The sequence below is a fragment of the Archocentrus centrarchus genome, chromosome 3 (genome assembly GCF_007364275.1).
Source record: "Archocentrus centrarchus isolate MPI-CPG fArcCen1 chromosome 3, fArcCen1, whole genome shotgun sequence".
NCBI lineage: Eukaryota > Metazoa > Chordata > Actinopteri > Cichliformes > Cichlidae > Archocentrus > Archocentrus centrarchus.
The window spans coordinates 13741406-13756582 of record NC_044348.1 but is presented as its reverse complement, the minus strand read 5'-3'; the positions used below and the strand labels follow the sequence as shown (position 1 = coordinate 13756582).

General features: G+C 39.8%; 1 protein-coding gene across 1 annotated transcript; it reads left to right on the top strand.

Moving 5' to 3' along the window:
• Positions 1 to 1059: 1059 nt before the first annotated feature.
• On the top strand, positions 1060 to 14547 carry slc17a6b (solute carrier family 17 member 6b). Its single transcript, XM_030758592.1, has 12 exons — positions 1060 to 1647; positions 3619 to 3874; positions 4838 to 4956; positions 6613 to 6727; positions 7957 to 8044; positions 8166 to 8252; positions 8652 to 8794; positions 8985 to 9134; positions 9950 to 10082; positions 10431 to 10541; positions 11631 to 11758; positions 12025 to 14547. Exons 1-12 carry the CDS (start codon positions 1574 to 1576, stop codon positions 12364 to 12366), a joined length of 1746 nt encoding a protein of 581 aa, XP_030614452.1. The 5' UTR covers positions 1060 to 1573; the 3' UTR covers positions 12367 to 14547.
• Positions 14548 to 15177: the final 630 nt, after the last annotated feature.

Below are 15177 nucleotides of genomic sequence, written 5' to 3'. Positions count from 1 at the left end.
TGGAAGGAAAAACATAATGAAACGAGGGGTAGCTCAAGACATTTGCACAGTACTGTATCTAATCAAAAAGTTAACTCTGTATTGTGTGTGTGCGTGTATGCATGTGTGTGTAGTGGTGACATACCAGCTTATAATTTTACTATATATATATATATATATATATATATATATATATATATCTCATCTTGCAAAATACATACAAATACAAAATATATAACAATAAACACTAAACAATGTGCATGAATTGAAGGAACAAAAATGTTTCAGACTGCTTTTTACAACCACCAGGTGGCGCCCCATACCGACAAATAACAAGAGAGAACCTGGTCCTCCCAACCCCCTCCCATAATTTTTGTCTGTTAGTAGCGCAAGATCTTAAATTAAAACGCATATTATTATTATTATTATTATTATTATTATTATTATTATTAATATTATTATTATTATTATTATTATTATTATTATGTCGTATGTAGAAAGAAATCTCATTTAAAAATGCTTCCAAGATTGTCTTCATGCCTTTGCGGGAAGATGCGGTTGTCGGGGGGAGGAAAACGGGAGACGCTTAAATTATGGATGGATTCCTGCGTTGAGGAGAGGAGCCTGTTGGAGGGGAGCAGTGGGATGGGTGGGTGGAGGGGGATCCACTCCTGCTCATTTGGTTTCCATAGCACCGCCCTCAGGAGAGCTGCAGCTTTCAACTGTACTGTTGATGTTAATATATATATATATTTACTTTTTAAAGCCTTAAAAAATAAAGCATAAAATGTGTACAACTCAAAATGTTTCATTTTGTCTCACATTTCAGCTGCGGAATAAAGTGAGGGATTGAAGGCAGATAAAACAGATCGTTCTATTCCCCACAATGTTTTATGAATTTACAGGTACAGACAAGCTCCTATAGCTTATATATTTTCATATATAGAGACACCGTGTATGTTAGCATGTTATATTTTGCGTATGGCCTTCATTTCGGCTGAGCAGCTGGCCAGATGTTGGACGCGGAGCTGCTGTCGCTGACCTCGGTGCTGAACACGACGTCAGATGAACCTGCGCTCACCACAGGAGACACGATACAGCCTCACTCCCTCTTTGATTTATTGAAGCCACTCCAAACGCCCACTCTCGCTTTCTGAACTTTAACTTAAAAAAAAATTTTTTTTCCTCATTCATTAGCTCTGTTTCCCCCTCTCTTTCTTTTTGGGTGCGAACACAGATCCATATCGCTCCACGACGCTGGCTATCAATTTTTCGCTCGTTTTCGTCGTGATGCCACTTGGCGCGGCTACTGTACGCGAGGCAGGAGATGAGTTGGTGGTGGATGAAGGCGAACTGGTCGCTTGATCCCCCTTTTTTACACCGAGGTCTTTTTGCCTTTGTGCTCTCAGTTTAGCGCTGAGAAATATTCTCGGCTGTTGGATCATCGCCTTCCTGGGCTCAGATTTTTTTTTTTTTTGGCAACTTCGTTTGTTGTTTTCCTTGCAGCCGCTGCAGTCGGACATCCTGCGCTGTAACATGACGCTTAAACAGTAAAACAAAATTGAGAAAACAGGCCTACATTCAGAAACTGGATATGGAGTCAGTAAAGATGAAAGCCACGGCGGGGGTGAAGGAATTTGCGGGGAAGACCCTGGGTCATATGTACAGGTAGGACAGGCGTTTAGATTTTATTTTATTTTTTTAAATCTGGACTGGTGCATGTGGAATTATCTGACGCTCAAGTGCGATTATTTGCATGCTGGATTTTAGCAAGGTACGAGCCATGGCGACGTGTGGATCCAGGGGGCACCTAAAACTGTCTTACAACTTGCAGGGATGTCTAGTCACGCCTCTAGAAGAGAACAACAAAATTATGCAATCAAATCTGTGTGTGTGTGTGTGTGTGTGTGTGTGTGTGTGTGTGTGTGTGTGTGTGTGTGTGTGTGTGTGTGTGTGAGTGTGTGTGTCTGTGTGTGTGAGTCTGTGTGTGTGTGTGTTACTGGCAAGGTTTTGGATGCCAGTAGATCCTGATGCAGGGGCCTGTACATGAATATGATTGGCAGATAGGTTATACAGGACGTTTAGGCCACGCGAGAAATTTTTGGGATTCATTCATGATTTTAAAAGCATTTCTTGATATCTTTGTGATCGAATAAATGGAATTTCATTCATGTGAATATACAACTAGTTATTTGTGCACCTTGAATCTGTTTGTGCGGCTTTTCTTTAACGTTTGCGATTTATTTATTTATTTTATTTTTTTGGGCAGCAGAATAAATGTATTTTTAGACTTAAAGCTAAATTCACATTAGGCCGATTTCACTGTGAATTCATTTTCTTTGCCGTACATACCACTGGGGGAACTGAGTGCCCCTACTTACTCAAATCTGCAGGATAAATATAGTAAAACAGATTTTCGTTAAACGCGGTGGCTCTCTGTATTCTCTTAGCTGTAACCCCCTAAACAAGGCCTTACAGCTCACCTTACATACTCGCATTTAATTCCCTTCGTTTGCTGTCCGTTTTATTTAGCTTTGAGTGCCTTCATTAATTTGTAGGTACGGGAATTTAAATGTTTCTGATAGAATTTTAGCTTTGGAAAATTAGCGCATTGCGAATAAATGTGATTTTCCTGGACAGAAAAAAAACCCCAAAACATGGGGAGTTTGAGGAAAGCCCACAGACGGCTGTCTGCAGGCTGGAGCTGCTGCTCTGTTCCTGAATGCTAATGAGTGTGAAAGTGAGCTGGCTGCTGCAATGCGGTACAGTCAGGTGCATGTTTGACTTAATTCAGCTTTACAGGGGGACTTTCTTTATTGTTTCCAATTCGAGGCTTTCCTCCCTTCTTAGAGCAAATAAAAACGATCACATTTATTTCTTTCCTTCTTTTGTTTTGTTTTCTTTTTTTTTTAATTATTCGTTGCGGGAGTCATCTGACTGCAGCCTCCCAGATAGGCTCTGACTGTAATCCTCGGTGTGAGAAAGTACTTTCCATTAAGAAAATACAGCACAGAGGCCTAAACCACTCACCGCCCTTACAGCTCTTTGGTTATGGTGATTCTGCAAGAAATGCTTCCAGGATTTGCTTGACTGTGTGACAAGACATCTCAGACAGGATCCCGGTCACACCCACACAAAGTCTGAAGTAACCAGCCCTAATGAAATATTCATGCTAAATGGAAATATTAATGGGCCTCCACTGGGGGAAAATCTGCTAGGAGGTTTTATGTACATATATTTGAGAATAGTCATTTCATATGGTGTTATTGTACTGAGGGACTCAGCAGACAGTGTTATTCTTAAGCGGTAGTAATCGAGACAACTGGACTTCTTCTTTGGTTCTTGAAGAAATTTCACCTCTCATCCAAGAGGCTTCTTTACTTCTAAAACCTGACGGAGAGTGCCAGGTATTTAACCTGTGTGAGAAATGTGGGCCAGATCCGCCTACAAAGGGACAACCTCACTTGGGGTTAAATACCTGGGACTCTCAGTTTTTAGAACGCAAAAAGCCTCTTGGATGAAGCCTCTTCACGAACCTAAAAAGTTAATTTGCCTTCATTTCAAGCGCTTAAGACTACCATGATCTGGATGACTGAGGACCTACACAGAGACAGTATTCACACCAGCTGGCTGTTGCAGGGTTATAGAGAGGAGGCAGAAAACCGGGGAGGTGATCGAGCTCACGGAGGATGGAAGGCCACGGGAGGCCGCTGAGAAGAAACCCCCGCTGTGCGACTGCTACTGCTTCGGTTTGCCCCGCCGCTACATCATCGCCATCATGAGCGGCCTGGGCTTCTGCATCTCCTTCGGCATCCGGTGTAACCTGGGCGTGGCCATAGTGGGCATGGTCAATAACAGCACCATTCACCAGAACGGCAAGATCATCATCAAAGAGGTGTGGCAAAGCGAGCAAGCGAGTACACCGTGTACAGACCAGGCAGTCTGCATCATGGCACATGGCAGCTGGTTATTACTGCATCAAGAAAAAAAAAAGTGCAAACCGAATTTCTCTGCACATGACACAGAAATATGGAAGGCCTTTTACTTTACTTTGTACTGGCCACGAAATAATCCCCCCAAGTTTAAACGAGCCCCGGCAGTCATTGAGCTTCACATAGAATTGTGTGCAAGAATTTTTGATAGGGATAGATGTTTTAAACAAACTCAAACATGGGCTAGAGATGATCCTGTTTCAAAATGACACCAGACCTTTTATGGCCTGTTCTAGATATTCGGCGGGGTAAATAGCTACATTACCACTTTAATACGATTTAAAGTCAAAGGCGTCACTATTTTCTGATTAGTCTAGATCACGTAGAACTGTGTCAGCTGACATAATGTGTAAGGCAGGGTTTTTCTTAAAGGGATATCTCCAGTTACATACAAAAGGCGCATATAGTTTTTAAAATCTACTAAATAACACACACACACACACACACATATATATATATATATATATATATATATATATATATATATATATATATATACACACACACACACACACACACACACACACACACACTCCATCATGCCAAATGTTAACCACATTTTCGTGTTTACCTGGAAAGCCCAACTATTTAGGTTAAACACAGCTGGCCTACTTTGTATTTTAGTATTATTATTTTTTAACAGGAGAATTCGATACTTTAGTAATTACATTAACGCCATCCAACCCAAATAAACACATGTAGCTATTTAATAAACATTCTTTAGATTTTTCCTTTCACAGACTAAATTCGTGTATTTCTTGGTTAAATAGCCACAGTACATGTTACACATTTTAAATTTTCCAAAGCACATAGCCTACTTGTTCATTTTAACCCCCACTGTTTTTGTTTTCCATATTATCTACCAGAAAGCCAAGTTCAACTGGGATCCAGAGACGGTGGGAATGATTCACGGATCTTTTTTCTGGGGCTATATCGTGACACAAATCCCGGGAGGATACATATCCTCCAGGCTGGCAGCTAACAGGTAGGCGGCACCTCCTCTGAACTGCCATAAATACAACACAGCTACCTTCAGATTTTCATGACTTGGTGTGGTCGATTTAAAAAAAAAAATGACAGAACATTTGGTGTGAATTTCGTTTCCTCTCCCTCCAATTGCCTATTGTTTTCTATGTTTGCTATTTTTTTAATTGTGGGAAAACAAAAGTGCAAGCGGGAAGTGCAATAAATTCATCTAACATTAGAAAATAATAATATTAATTAAAAATAAATCTGACACAGCCAAGACCAGGCATGGAAATATTCTTGTCTGAACTGTAAAATGAATGAGCATTTCCCAGTTATATGCGGAGTATCTCTGCACAAAGGGAGCAGACAATCTGCTGCTCTGAAGTGATGCAGAGCTGCAGGGAGGGCACCGGGCTGGCAGGCCTGCAGCTCCCGGTGTCAGGGCTTTCTGCCACCTGTTAATGAGCTCCCTAGGGGGAGCCGGGTCTAATCTGTCGCTCTCTCAGGGCATGGATACCAGACCCGGTCCTGTCGCCAAAGGCTTTAATTCACATGAGCACTGCCAAATGCGTCAGTCATTATAATTACGTTAAACTGCAGAGACTAGGCTGTAATAACACAGTGTGCATTTTAGCGGATAGATGTCGATATGGCGCACACCAATCATTTCTTGTGTAATCGTCTCGATCACATATAAAGAACACGTGTTTCTTTATGATATTTTATAACATTCTTATTTAGGCCCCTGATTTTTTTTAAAGCATCTTCCTGCAGTCTGCCTGCGCGTTGATTGACACGAGGATGTAATCGAATCAATCGGTCTCGTGCCCAACACTAGTCTTCACCGGATTAGGGCTTGCCCCCCCACGTGCAGATGAGTGGGGCGGGGGTACGTGACAGAAATGAGAAATGTCTCTCTCTTTGGCCTTGCTGTGCTTTCTCACCTGCTCCTTCCTACCAAAAAAGATGAAAAAAAAAAGCCTTTGCATGAAAAGAAGAAGAAAAAGAAAAAGAGAAAAAAAAGCTCTTCCTGTGTCTACATCCTTCAGTGTGAGCTTTAAGAATAAGCAGTATTAGGCCTAAATTTAACAACCACTGAAAAATAATTAGCCTACATGAATCTTTTTCTCCCCCGAGTTATTAGTGAGTCATAACGTGCAAAATAGCCGTCAATTAACTGTCCTCGTTCCTTTCGGTCAAATTAAAATTAAAAGTCATTCTTCAGGAGAAGCACGTCCTGAGCTGTATTGAAGTGAAAAGGGTTGCTAAGCGACACATGACGTGGCCATTTACGGGGCGATACCGCTTAAAATATTCATTTCTATGACGTCAAACGAGCGCGTGTAAGGCAAGAGCCAATCAAACCTGAGGACGCACAACGAGACCTGCGTCCACGCGGCTTTTCAGGTGCAGTGATGATTTAAAGCTACGTCGGGAGAATTCAGCCTTTCCACAACGAAGTAAAAACAAAGACATTTATTTGGCCTTCGGAGCAAAAGGACTACGAAAACAAAACAAAAATAAATAAAAAACGGGGCAATATTCACCCACAAAAAGAAAGATCCAATCTACTGTGATATTTCATTATTAAATTATACTGTCATACACTCAGAACAGTTAATTATGAGGGGTTTTGCTGTGTATAAAACATTTATCACTGTGATATTTTCAGGGTATTCGGTGCAGCCATTGTCCTCACCTCCACTCTCAACATGTTCATTCCCTCCGCTGCCCGAGTCCACTATGGGTGTGTCATTTTTGTCAGGATATTACAAGGGCTGGTGGAGGTAAGATACTGTCACCATCTGAAGGAGTATCAAAGCATTCTTTCTTAATTTATTTTATTAGCATTGTTTTTATTGTGTTCATGAATAAAAGTCAGCAATGAATTTATTCTCACCAGTACTTAAAGGCTGCACTGTGTCTGATGTATGTGTATCTGAAGTTTCTGTTATTACTGGTATATGTGGGGATTTGTTATGTCACTGTAGCATTTGCAAAAGAGTCTACTGTATAATTTTAGTCCAGGAGAAAATAAAGAGTGTAACAGGCAGTTTGATGAAATGTGAGATGTACTGTATTGATCCAGTCAACTCCAACTGGTTTTCATGGCTTTGTCCAGCTTATTCTTTCCCCTTTATTGTGACATTTTGTGTCCTGGATGCAAACAAAAGTAAAGTGATCCTGCAGAGAGGAAAATGCCAGTAGGCTAAGGCATATCAGTCCTCTGGTTCTGTAGTGAAATTTGACACTCGTGTTGATGAAATATACCTATTGGAGTGAAAAACATGGGAAACTCATCCTGCAGTTCTTCCATAGGCTATACACTGTGATGACAGATATAAACATGCAAAGATACATCTTTTCCTGGCCATGTGGTAATATTGGCTCGGGCCTCAAAATCCTCGCCTACTGTAAGAAAGGCTGCAGATTGGATTAAACATCAGCAGAGTTTGCCCAAATTAGTGGCTGATTAACATTTAGTATCTACAGGCCTGCTTTGCTTCACGAACAGCTCATCAGGTCATCACGGCACTGAGCAGTTTGTTCATGGTAATTACAGAGGTGAAAATGTTAATTTTGCTTAGTTTTGACATTAGATTTCTGGTTGGTTGAGATTTGTGTCTAAATGAGTATTCCAGACGGACTTTTAGCACATCCTAACCTTGAAAATATCTGTAATATTTTAAACACAGTTTGGTGTAGAAATGTTGAAACCCTTTTCATGAAACAACAATATGAATACAGTAGCTTAAAAAAAAATGGATGCAAACTAATGCATGCACATGCTCTACAATTCTGTCCCTGTTCAAATCCTGACATATTTTTCACACACAACACATCAGTTGGCTGCATTTATATTATCCCACTGGCTTCTGCGACACCAGAATGCATACGTTTCTAGAACAGCTTGTCTGGCTGCTCAGACAAACAGACCAAAGAACATGGAGTTCCTCTAGTGCTTATTATTTCACTGTAATACTGAATACTGAGTGTTCCTGTGCTGTTGGTTTAGGGAGTCACCTACCCAGCCTGTCATGGGATCTGGAGTAAATGGGCGCCACCATTAGAAAGGAGTCGTCTGGCTACCATCTCATTCTGTGGTAAATACGTCTGTGTCTGTTTCTCCTCCCTGATTCAGAAACGAGCTAATATACTTTGCTTTATGGGTTGTGATGTCTGTGCTTCCAAGCACTGAATTCTTTTTCCCTTGCTGTCCTTCAGGCTCTTATGCTGGTGCTGTGATAGCGATGCCCCTGGCTGGGATCTTGGTTCAGTATTCAGGATGGTCCTCGGTGTTTTATGTCTATGGTAGGACTCTTCAGTGAGGGCCTGCATGTGATGTGGAAGCATATTGATGCACAAAAGAATTGGAGCTAAATTGTTATGTATGAAAAAGACATGTAGGTTGTATATGTAAGTGTTTTTAAGCTTCGCTGAAACCTACGAGACTCCAGTGAAAGTCAAATGGATTTAGCCAGGCAGACTGTGCATTGATTTTCTCCCCCCTGATGTTTTGGTGTGTCAATAAATAACCCCCCCCTCTCTTTCTCTGTGGACTGGATACAGTTAGCTTTCCTGTCTGACTTTTATTCTCTCAGGCGTTTTAGAAAGATCAGGCTGCCAAATACTCTGCATGTGCTAAGGTCAAAATTAGTTGCAGTGGTTCTTCTGTACAATTCTAACTTGGCATCTGTTTGTACAATGCAGGATGCGTTGGCATCTTCTGGTATATGTTCTGGATTCTTGTGTCTTATGAGAGCCCTGCTGAACATCCAACCATCACGGATGAGGAACGCTGCTACATTGAGGAGAGCATTGGAGAGAGTGCCAAGCTAATGGGCCCTGCAGAGGTGAGGGGACAGCCTCAAAGGCCTAGGCCTAAATGATAACATAAGTAATGCTGCAAAGTACTCTCTGTTTTCAGCCCTTTGTCTTTTAAGAAGCATAACAAATACTAACACAATACCAGACAATATCAGCCAGGCAAAGCTCTTTATCTTTACATGAACAAAAACTGTGCTTTGTCATAATATGTTCCAGAAATTCAAGACACCCTGGAGGAAGTTCTTCACCTCTATGCCTGTCTATGCAATCATTGTGGCCAACTTCTGCAGGAGCTGGACGTTTTACCTGTTGCTGATTAGCCAACCTGCATATTTTGAAGAAGTGTTTGGTTTCGAGATAAGCAAGGTGAGCTTATGAAATAAGTCAGAAGACAAGCAACAAAAAAGGGAGATACACACACTCAGAGTCAGTCACTTTAAAGCTGAGAGTGACCTTTTGCTCTTGGAAAGATTCATTGATTTATTATGAGAATCAGTGTCAGTGCAGCTGGTGGCCAATTATTCTCTCTCCTGAACTAATACACAGCAAAACAAAGTGATGCAATATACATTTCCACTATATATATATATATATATATATATATATATATGGTTATCTTTTAAGAAGGTCTGTGGTAGCTTTTAGAGGTTGGAAAAAAAGTAAATCAAATAGAATAAAAGCACATTAACAGGTACACATTTAAAAGTCAACCTGCAGCATAGTTGTTTTAAATACTATAATCCGTTTCAGGTTTCTTTTTAATATAGCAACACAACAACTTTCAGATTAGATGAGTGCAACTTTCAAATTCTATGAGTGTGCAAAGTGTGTTTGAGTTTGACATTAATGACATGTTTCCTTCAAACATTTATTTGGCAGCGCATAAAAGGGCATTAATAACATGAATATTTTCCATTTTCTCCACAGTCACTTTGGACCCGTGAGAAAAACACAAATAATGAAAGATACAAATACTGTTTTACATTTGGCAGATTAATTTGTAATTTGTGCGGGGGACTTTAAACATGAAGGAAAAACAATAAAACTGTATTCAGCGGTCAACATCTGCATTCCAAAAAGTCACTTTGATCTTTATCCCATTAAAAAGTATAAATCTCCATGTATTGTGCTCCCATTCAGCTGTGCAGCTAAATTAGTTTATTTTCTGTATGTGGCTTTAGGTAGGCATACTATCTGCCCTCCCCCACTTGGTGATGACCATCATTGTGCCCATTGGTGGCCAGCTGGCCGACTACCTGCGCAGCAGGAACATCCTGTCAACTACCACTGTCAGGAAAATCATGAACTGCGGAGGTGAGAAGTCTGAACTGAAGATGAAATCAAAAATTTCCACACCTCTCTCTGCACAGCCACAGGGTGTTACTTTGATGGTGTCAGATCCATAGTGTTGTTTTCAAAGTGCTCTAAACTGCCAGCTGGGTTACAGAGATGGTTTTGTTTATATTTTTTCAAAAATCTATCAGTTCAATACTTCAGTACATGGGTTGAGTCACTGATTGTGACGGTGCATTGATTGCATATCTGTCACTTATGTAACTGAGTGCAGACCATGTATCATGCTTAATTCAATTGGCACTGTGACCAACTGCCCGTGGGCTTTGTGTGTGCTTGTTTGTGTGACCCACTGTCTCTCTTTGCTAGGATTTGGCATGGAGGCCACATTGCTTCTGGTGGTAGGATATTCCCACAGCAAAGGAGTGGCAATCTCCTTCCTCGTGCTTGCAGTGGGCTTCAGTGGATTTGCTATATCAGGTTAGTAAAGTAAAGCAATCAGAATATATCTGGTACGAAACAGGATATAAATAACTGTTTGCATCTAGTCTTTCTGGATTTAGAGTTTGGGCCTACAGAGAATACATTTTATCATCATTATAGCAGCAATCAGCTACATTATATGGACAAAAGCACTGGGCCACAACTCTTAATTTTTAAATTCACGGGTTTTCAGTCCCCTGTATAAAATCAAGCACCTAGCCACACAGTCTGCCTTTATAAGTGAAAGAATGGGGCATTCTAAAGAATCAGTAGGATACCATTGCATGGGCTAATGGCTTGACTCGTGTTCTTTCTGGTTTTAAATGAAGTATGAAGGGAGATGAGGAGTGGCTGTTTTGGTCTGAGATGCTGCGGCTCTGTGTGTTACATTTGATGATAGAGCTAGGAGATTGCTAGCATATCATGATGAGTAGAATTGGAGAATCAGTGTCTTAGACCAGCAATTAAAAAAAAAATCAGCAGTTATGAAGTTAATTAACATGTCATTTTATATCTATTTAATTCATACAAAAAAAAATCTGTGTTGGTGAGTTATACTTTGAACTATTTCTTAGCTAAATACGGTGGCTTCAAAGAAGATATTTGGAAAAACCTTTTGCACACTAGGATCCTTTTACCTAAACCTTTAGGCCAGCCATTCATTCAACAGATATTACATTTATACTCAGTTACAGATGCAGCAGATATCTGTGACTACGTGCAAAATCAGTTTTTTGTCTGTTATTCTCCAGCTTTCTCCTAGAGTGTTTAATAATTCAGTGCTAGCCGTCTCGGGGGACTTGCCAGGCAGGCAGCATGCAGCAGCTCACGAGGACACTTACTCATTCAGCTAGTCAGGGTGGGGGAGGAGGAGGATGTGTGGCGAGTTGGTGTCTATTTCTGCAACAAGATGGTCACCATTTGTGCTACTTTTATCCTCAACTGTGTCATGGTTCTGTTGTCTTTTAGACTTTACTCATAGCTTTAAGCTTTCTCCCTCAATTTGACTTTTAAATCTAGGGAACTTATAGCTCATAAAGGTAAAGTCTTTTTTTTTTCTTTTCTTTTTTTTTTTTTTGCTGTCAGGCTTCAATGTCAATCACCTGGATATTGCTCCACGTTATGCCAGTATCTTGATGGGCATCTCTAATGGTGTGGGTACCCTATCTGGCATGGTGTGCCCACTGATTGTTGGTGCTATGACAAAGCACAAGGTAAGGGCTTTTCCTTCAAATAGGACTGCGATGAAAATCTTATAATTTCATGTGTGCAAAAATTCATATTTTAAATTTTTTTTCCAACTCTTCATGATATCACTGGCTGCACACCTCACGTTATGTGCAGCCAGACATTTACAAAATATACAAATTATAAAATATTTCCCTAATATTCAGCTACAAGGTCACAGTTATATTATTTATTGAATAGGCTACTTGTTGGTATGACCAGCTTAATTATGTTTTTTTCCTTTACTCTTCAGACCAGAGAGGAATGGCAGTATGTATTCCTCATAGCCTCCATGGTGCATTACGGGGGCGTGGTCTTCTACGGCATCTTTGCATCAGGAGAAAAACAGCCATGGGCTGACCCTGAACTGACCAGCGAGGAAAAATGTGGCTTCATTGATGAGGACGAGCTGGCAGAAGAAACAGGTGACATCACTCAAAGTTACGGTGCTTTCGGCGGGCCGGCCAAGACATATGGTGCAACCACGCAGGTGAATGGAGGCTGGGCTGCCAGCTGGGAGAAGACAGAGGAATATGTCCAGGAAGAAGCACAGGGAGGAGGCTACGGATACAGGCAGGATGAGGGATACTCCTAGACCAAACGCACACTCACTGACATATGAGTAGGTTTATTTTCCTGAGTGTCAGATTTAGTCATAGAAATATCAAGAAATGAGAAATAAGAAAAGCTACAATCCATTGTCGTATTGTTTGCACAAATTCTAAAGAAAACAAAGAAAAAAGAAAAAAAAAAGACCAACTCAATGTTCAACTGACTAGATCATATAAATAATTAAAGATATTTGATTAATAGAGGTGTAACACATATCAAATTGGCAGTCTGTTAACGTATTATTATGCATATTAATGATAGATATATTTATTTGGAGTGCAACTGTGTGTAAAACGTGAACATTTTCATCCCATCAGCTAAGGTTTCCTGACCACACTGAAGCCTATAGAAGTACATAGTAGCTGACCCTTATTAATCAAATTAACAGTTACAGTATGCTGTCCTCCAAGCCAGCCATTTCAGTGTATGAATATGTCACTGCACAATATTGTAAACAGAAATTAGACACTCTCTCGATATAGATTGTACGGTCCTGAATGCACTCAAACTAGTGTGTCCTTTAATGCACATTATTTTTGATTTCTCATCACCAGCTTCTGTGTCCTGAACATGGAAGTGACCTGGTGTGGAGGCTTGAGAAGCAGCACACTGACTTGTGATGTTCATTTAGTTATACATGCAAATGATAAAAATGTTTCCTACCTGTAATTCCTTTTGTAATCCTGTACTGCTGCAATTACGCATTTCATTTCTTTTTTTTCTTTTTTTTTTTTTTACAGCCCGACGCATCTCAGCAGTGTAGTGCAGGTGTTTGGCCATTCTCATAATAACACTCAGCATCACCATCATGCCACTTAAAATGTAGCTGTACCAATACATTTTTGAAAGATTTATCTTAAATAAAACATATGTGAAAGAAATATTGTATAAATTTAGATATAGCTAGACCACAATAGTTATTGCCATTATAAGACCTTATAAAGGATTTGTGCAATGCAAAGACTTTGGGTACCAACCAAAATATGTATAGGAGCCTTACTGGTATAGAAGTGCAAATGTTATAATATTTAAAAAGAAAATAATAAATGATAATTATAATAGAGTAAATAATGTAAATAAAGAGATAAGTGAGTACATTTGAATGCATCCTATAAACTCCCCTGGAGGGTTTAAACCAGGACTCTGACCTACAGTATGATTTGATCAGATTTGACTAAACAGACCTCCAAAAATGCAGGCGTAATAACACTGCAGAAGTTGTGAACCTTCCCAAACAAATATTTGTATGCTTACATACAGGATATCTGCACTTTTCATGAAACAGAATATTTCTATTTCTAGTTATAGAAGAACAAACTGCAGCATTTGGACAAACTGCTTTTGTTCTGTCTTACAAAAAGGAGGTGAGATGAAGCATTTTATGAATTGATGAACAGCGTCCGGTTATCCAAGGTGTTTTAGAATCCTAATTAGAAAGAAAAAGGAAACACACACCAGAACCATGGGTTTGTCTTCATTCTGCACTCACACTGATAAGGTCTGAAGGGGGTTCATTTTGTTTGTTTTATTCCAAGTTGGCACTTCACAGTGTAGATGTGTGTGGTTGTGTATTTATGCATGGAACAAAGTGAAATTTGTAGTTTGTCCTTTTTAACGTTTCTTTTATGTTCCAAAGTTTTTTGTCTTTGTCTCAGAAACTGTTGCTGTCGCTTCGATTTCTTTGCACAATTAACCAAAGGTGAAAAGCAGAGCTGGATTTTAGCTGAAAGTCAAATACTTTTAAGGTAGTACAGACCATCAGCACTGAGGCTCCAGCATATTGGACCCCCCCAGTGTCCAGGTGGCACCAAACATTACTCAGTGTACAAAGCAATAAATCCATAGTAACAGTTCTGGTCAAACATCATGAACACCCATCACGTAACAGTTTTTTTAAAAAAATGCATTTGTTAAATATGTCGTGTTTTTTGTGATAACAAATGTAGAAAATAAACACTTGTAAAGAAAAATATATAAAAATATATGTATGAAATATTGTACTAGAGTCCAACGCAAACGTCTTTGACAACACAAAAAGTCCAAGGAGTTTGTGAAGGGGCTGCTCACCAGATGAGAATGATAAACTGAGCTTTGCCTGAAAGGCAAACGCTCTTCTTCTTCTTCTTCTTCTTCTTCTTCTTCATGTTTCTGTTTTTGTTTTGGTGTGGTCCACACTGAATTTGTGCTGTTGTTGTTCCTTCTCTCGCTCTCTCTCTCTCCTCTCACTCTATTTCCCTCTCTTTCTTTTCTCAGCATTCAGTTGCGTTAATGTCTTTCATTCAGTGGCTGGACCCCCCGTCTGACTTAACTCCCCCTCCTCTCCTGTACAACCACTTATTCAGTGTCACAATATTCACTGACATAAAGGTTGAAACTTAAACATGCCATTTTGAAAAATAGCAAATGTTGCAACCTGAAGTAGTAAGAAGTTTCCTGTTTTTGTGCCTCTGAAGTTAAAGTGTGAGTCTATGGCTTCTGTTGCTGTGTAAATTGAGAGGTTTGTTGCTGTCGAAATGAAATACTCTATATCCTTTTTGATATAAAAAGATGATAAACAAATCTGTTTGTGTCTCGAGTATTTGTACTGGCAACAAAGGTGAATAAATAATGCAACATTGAATAATGCAACATTGAATAATGTAACTTCATTTTATGCTATATATTTAAATGTTGCTGTTGCCACATGCTAACATGCTAAATGGTGAATTAGCTTGCAAAAACTTTTTTTTTTTTATTGCACATCCTGCAGATATGAAGCAACATTGCCTTTAACTGGAGTCATGTTTCTGGCCAT

What these genes read in the sequence shown, in the direction of transcription:
- slc17a6b (XM_030758592.1), top strand. Translation starts at nt 1,574, where the DNA reads ATGGAGTCAGTAAAGATGAAAGCCACGGCGGGGGTGAAGGAATTTGCG. An exon ending in CTCGGTGTTTTATGTCTATG is followed by an intron (nt 8,253 to 8,651) that starts GTAGGACTCTTC and finishes TGTACAATGCAG; the next exon opens with GATGCGTTGGCATCTTCTGG. An exon ending in TTGGTTTCGAGATAAGCAAG is followed by an intron (nt 9,135 to 9,949) that starts GTGAGCTTATGA and finishes ATGTGGCTTTAG; the next exon opens with GTAGGCATACTATCTGCCCT.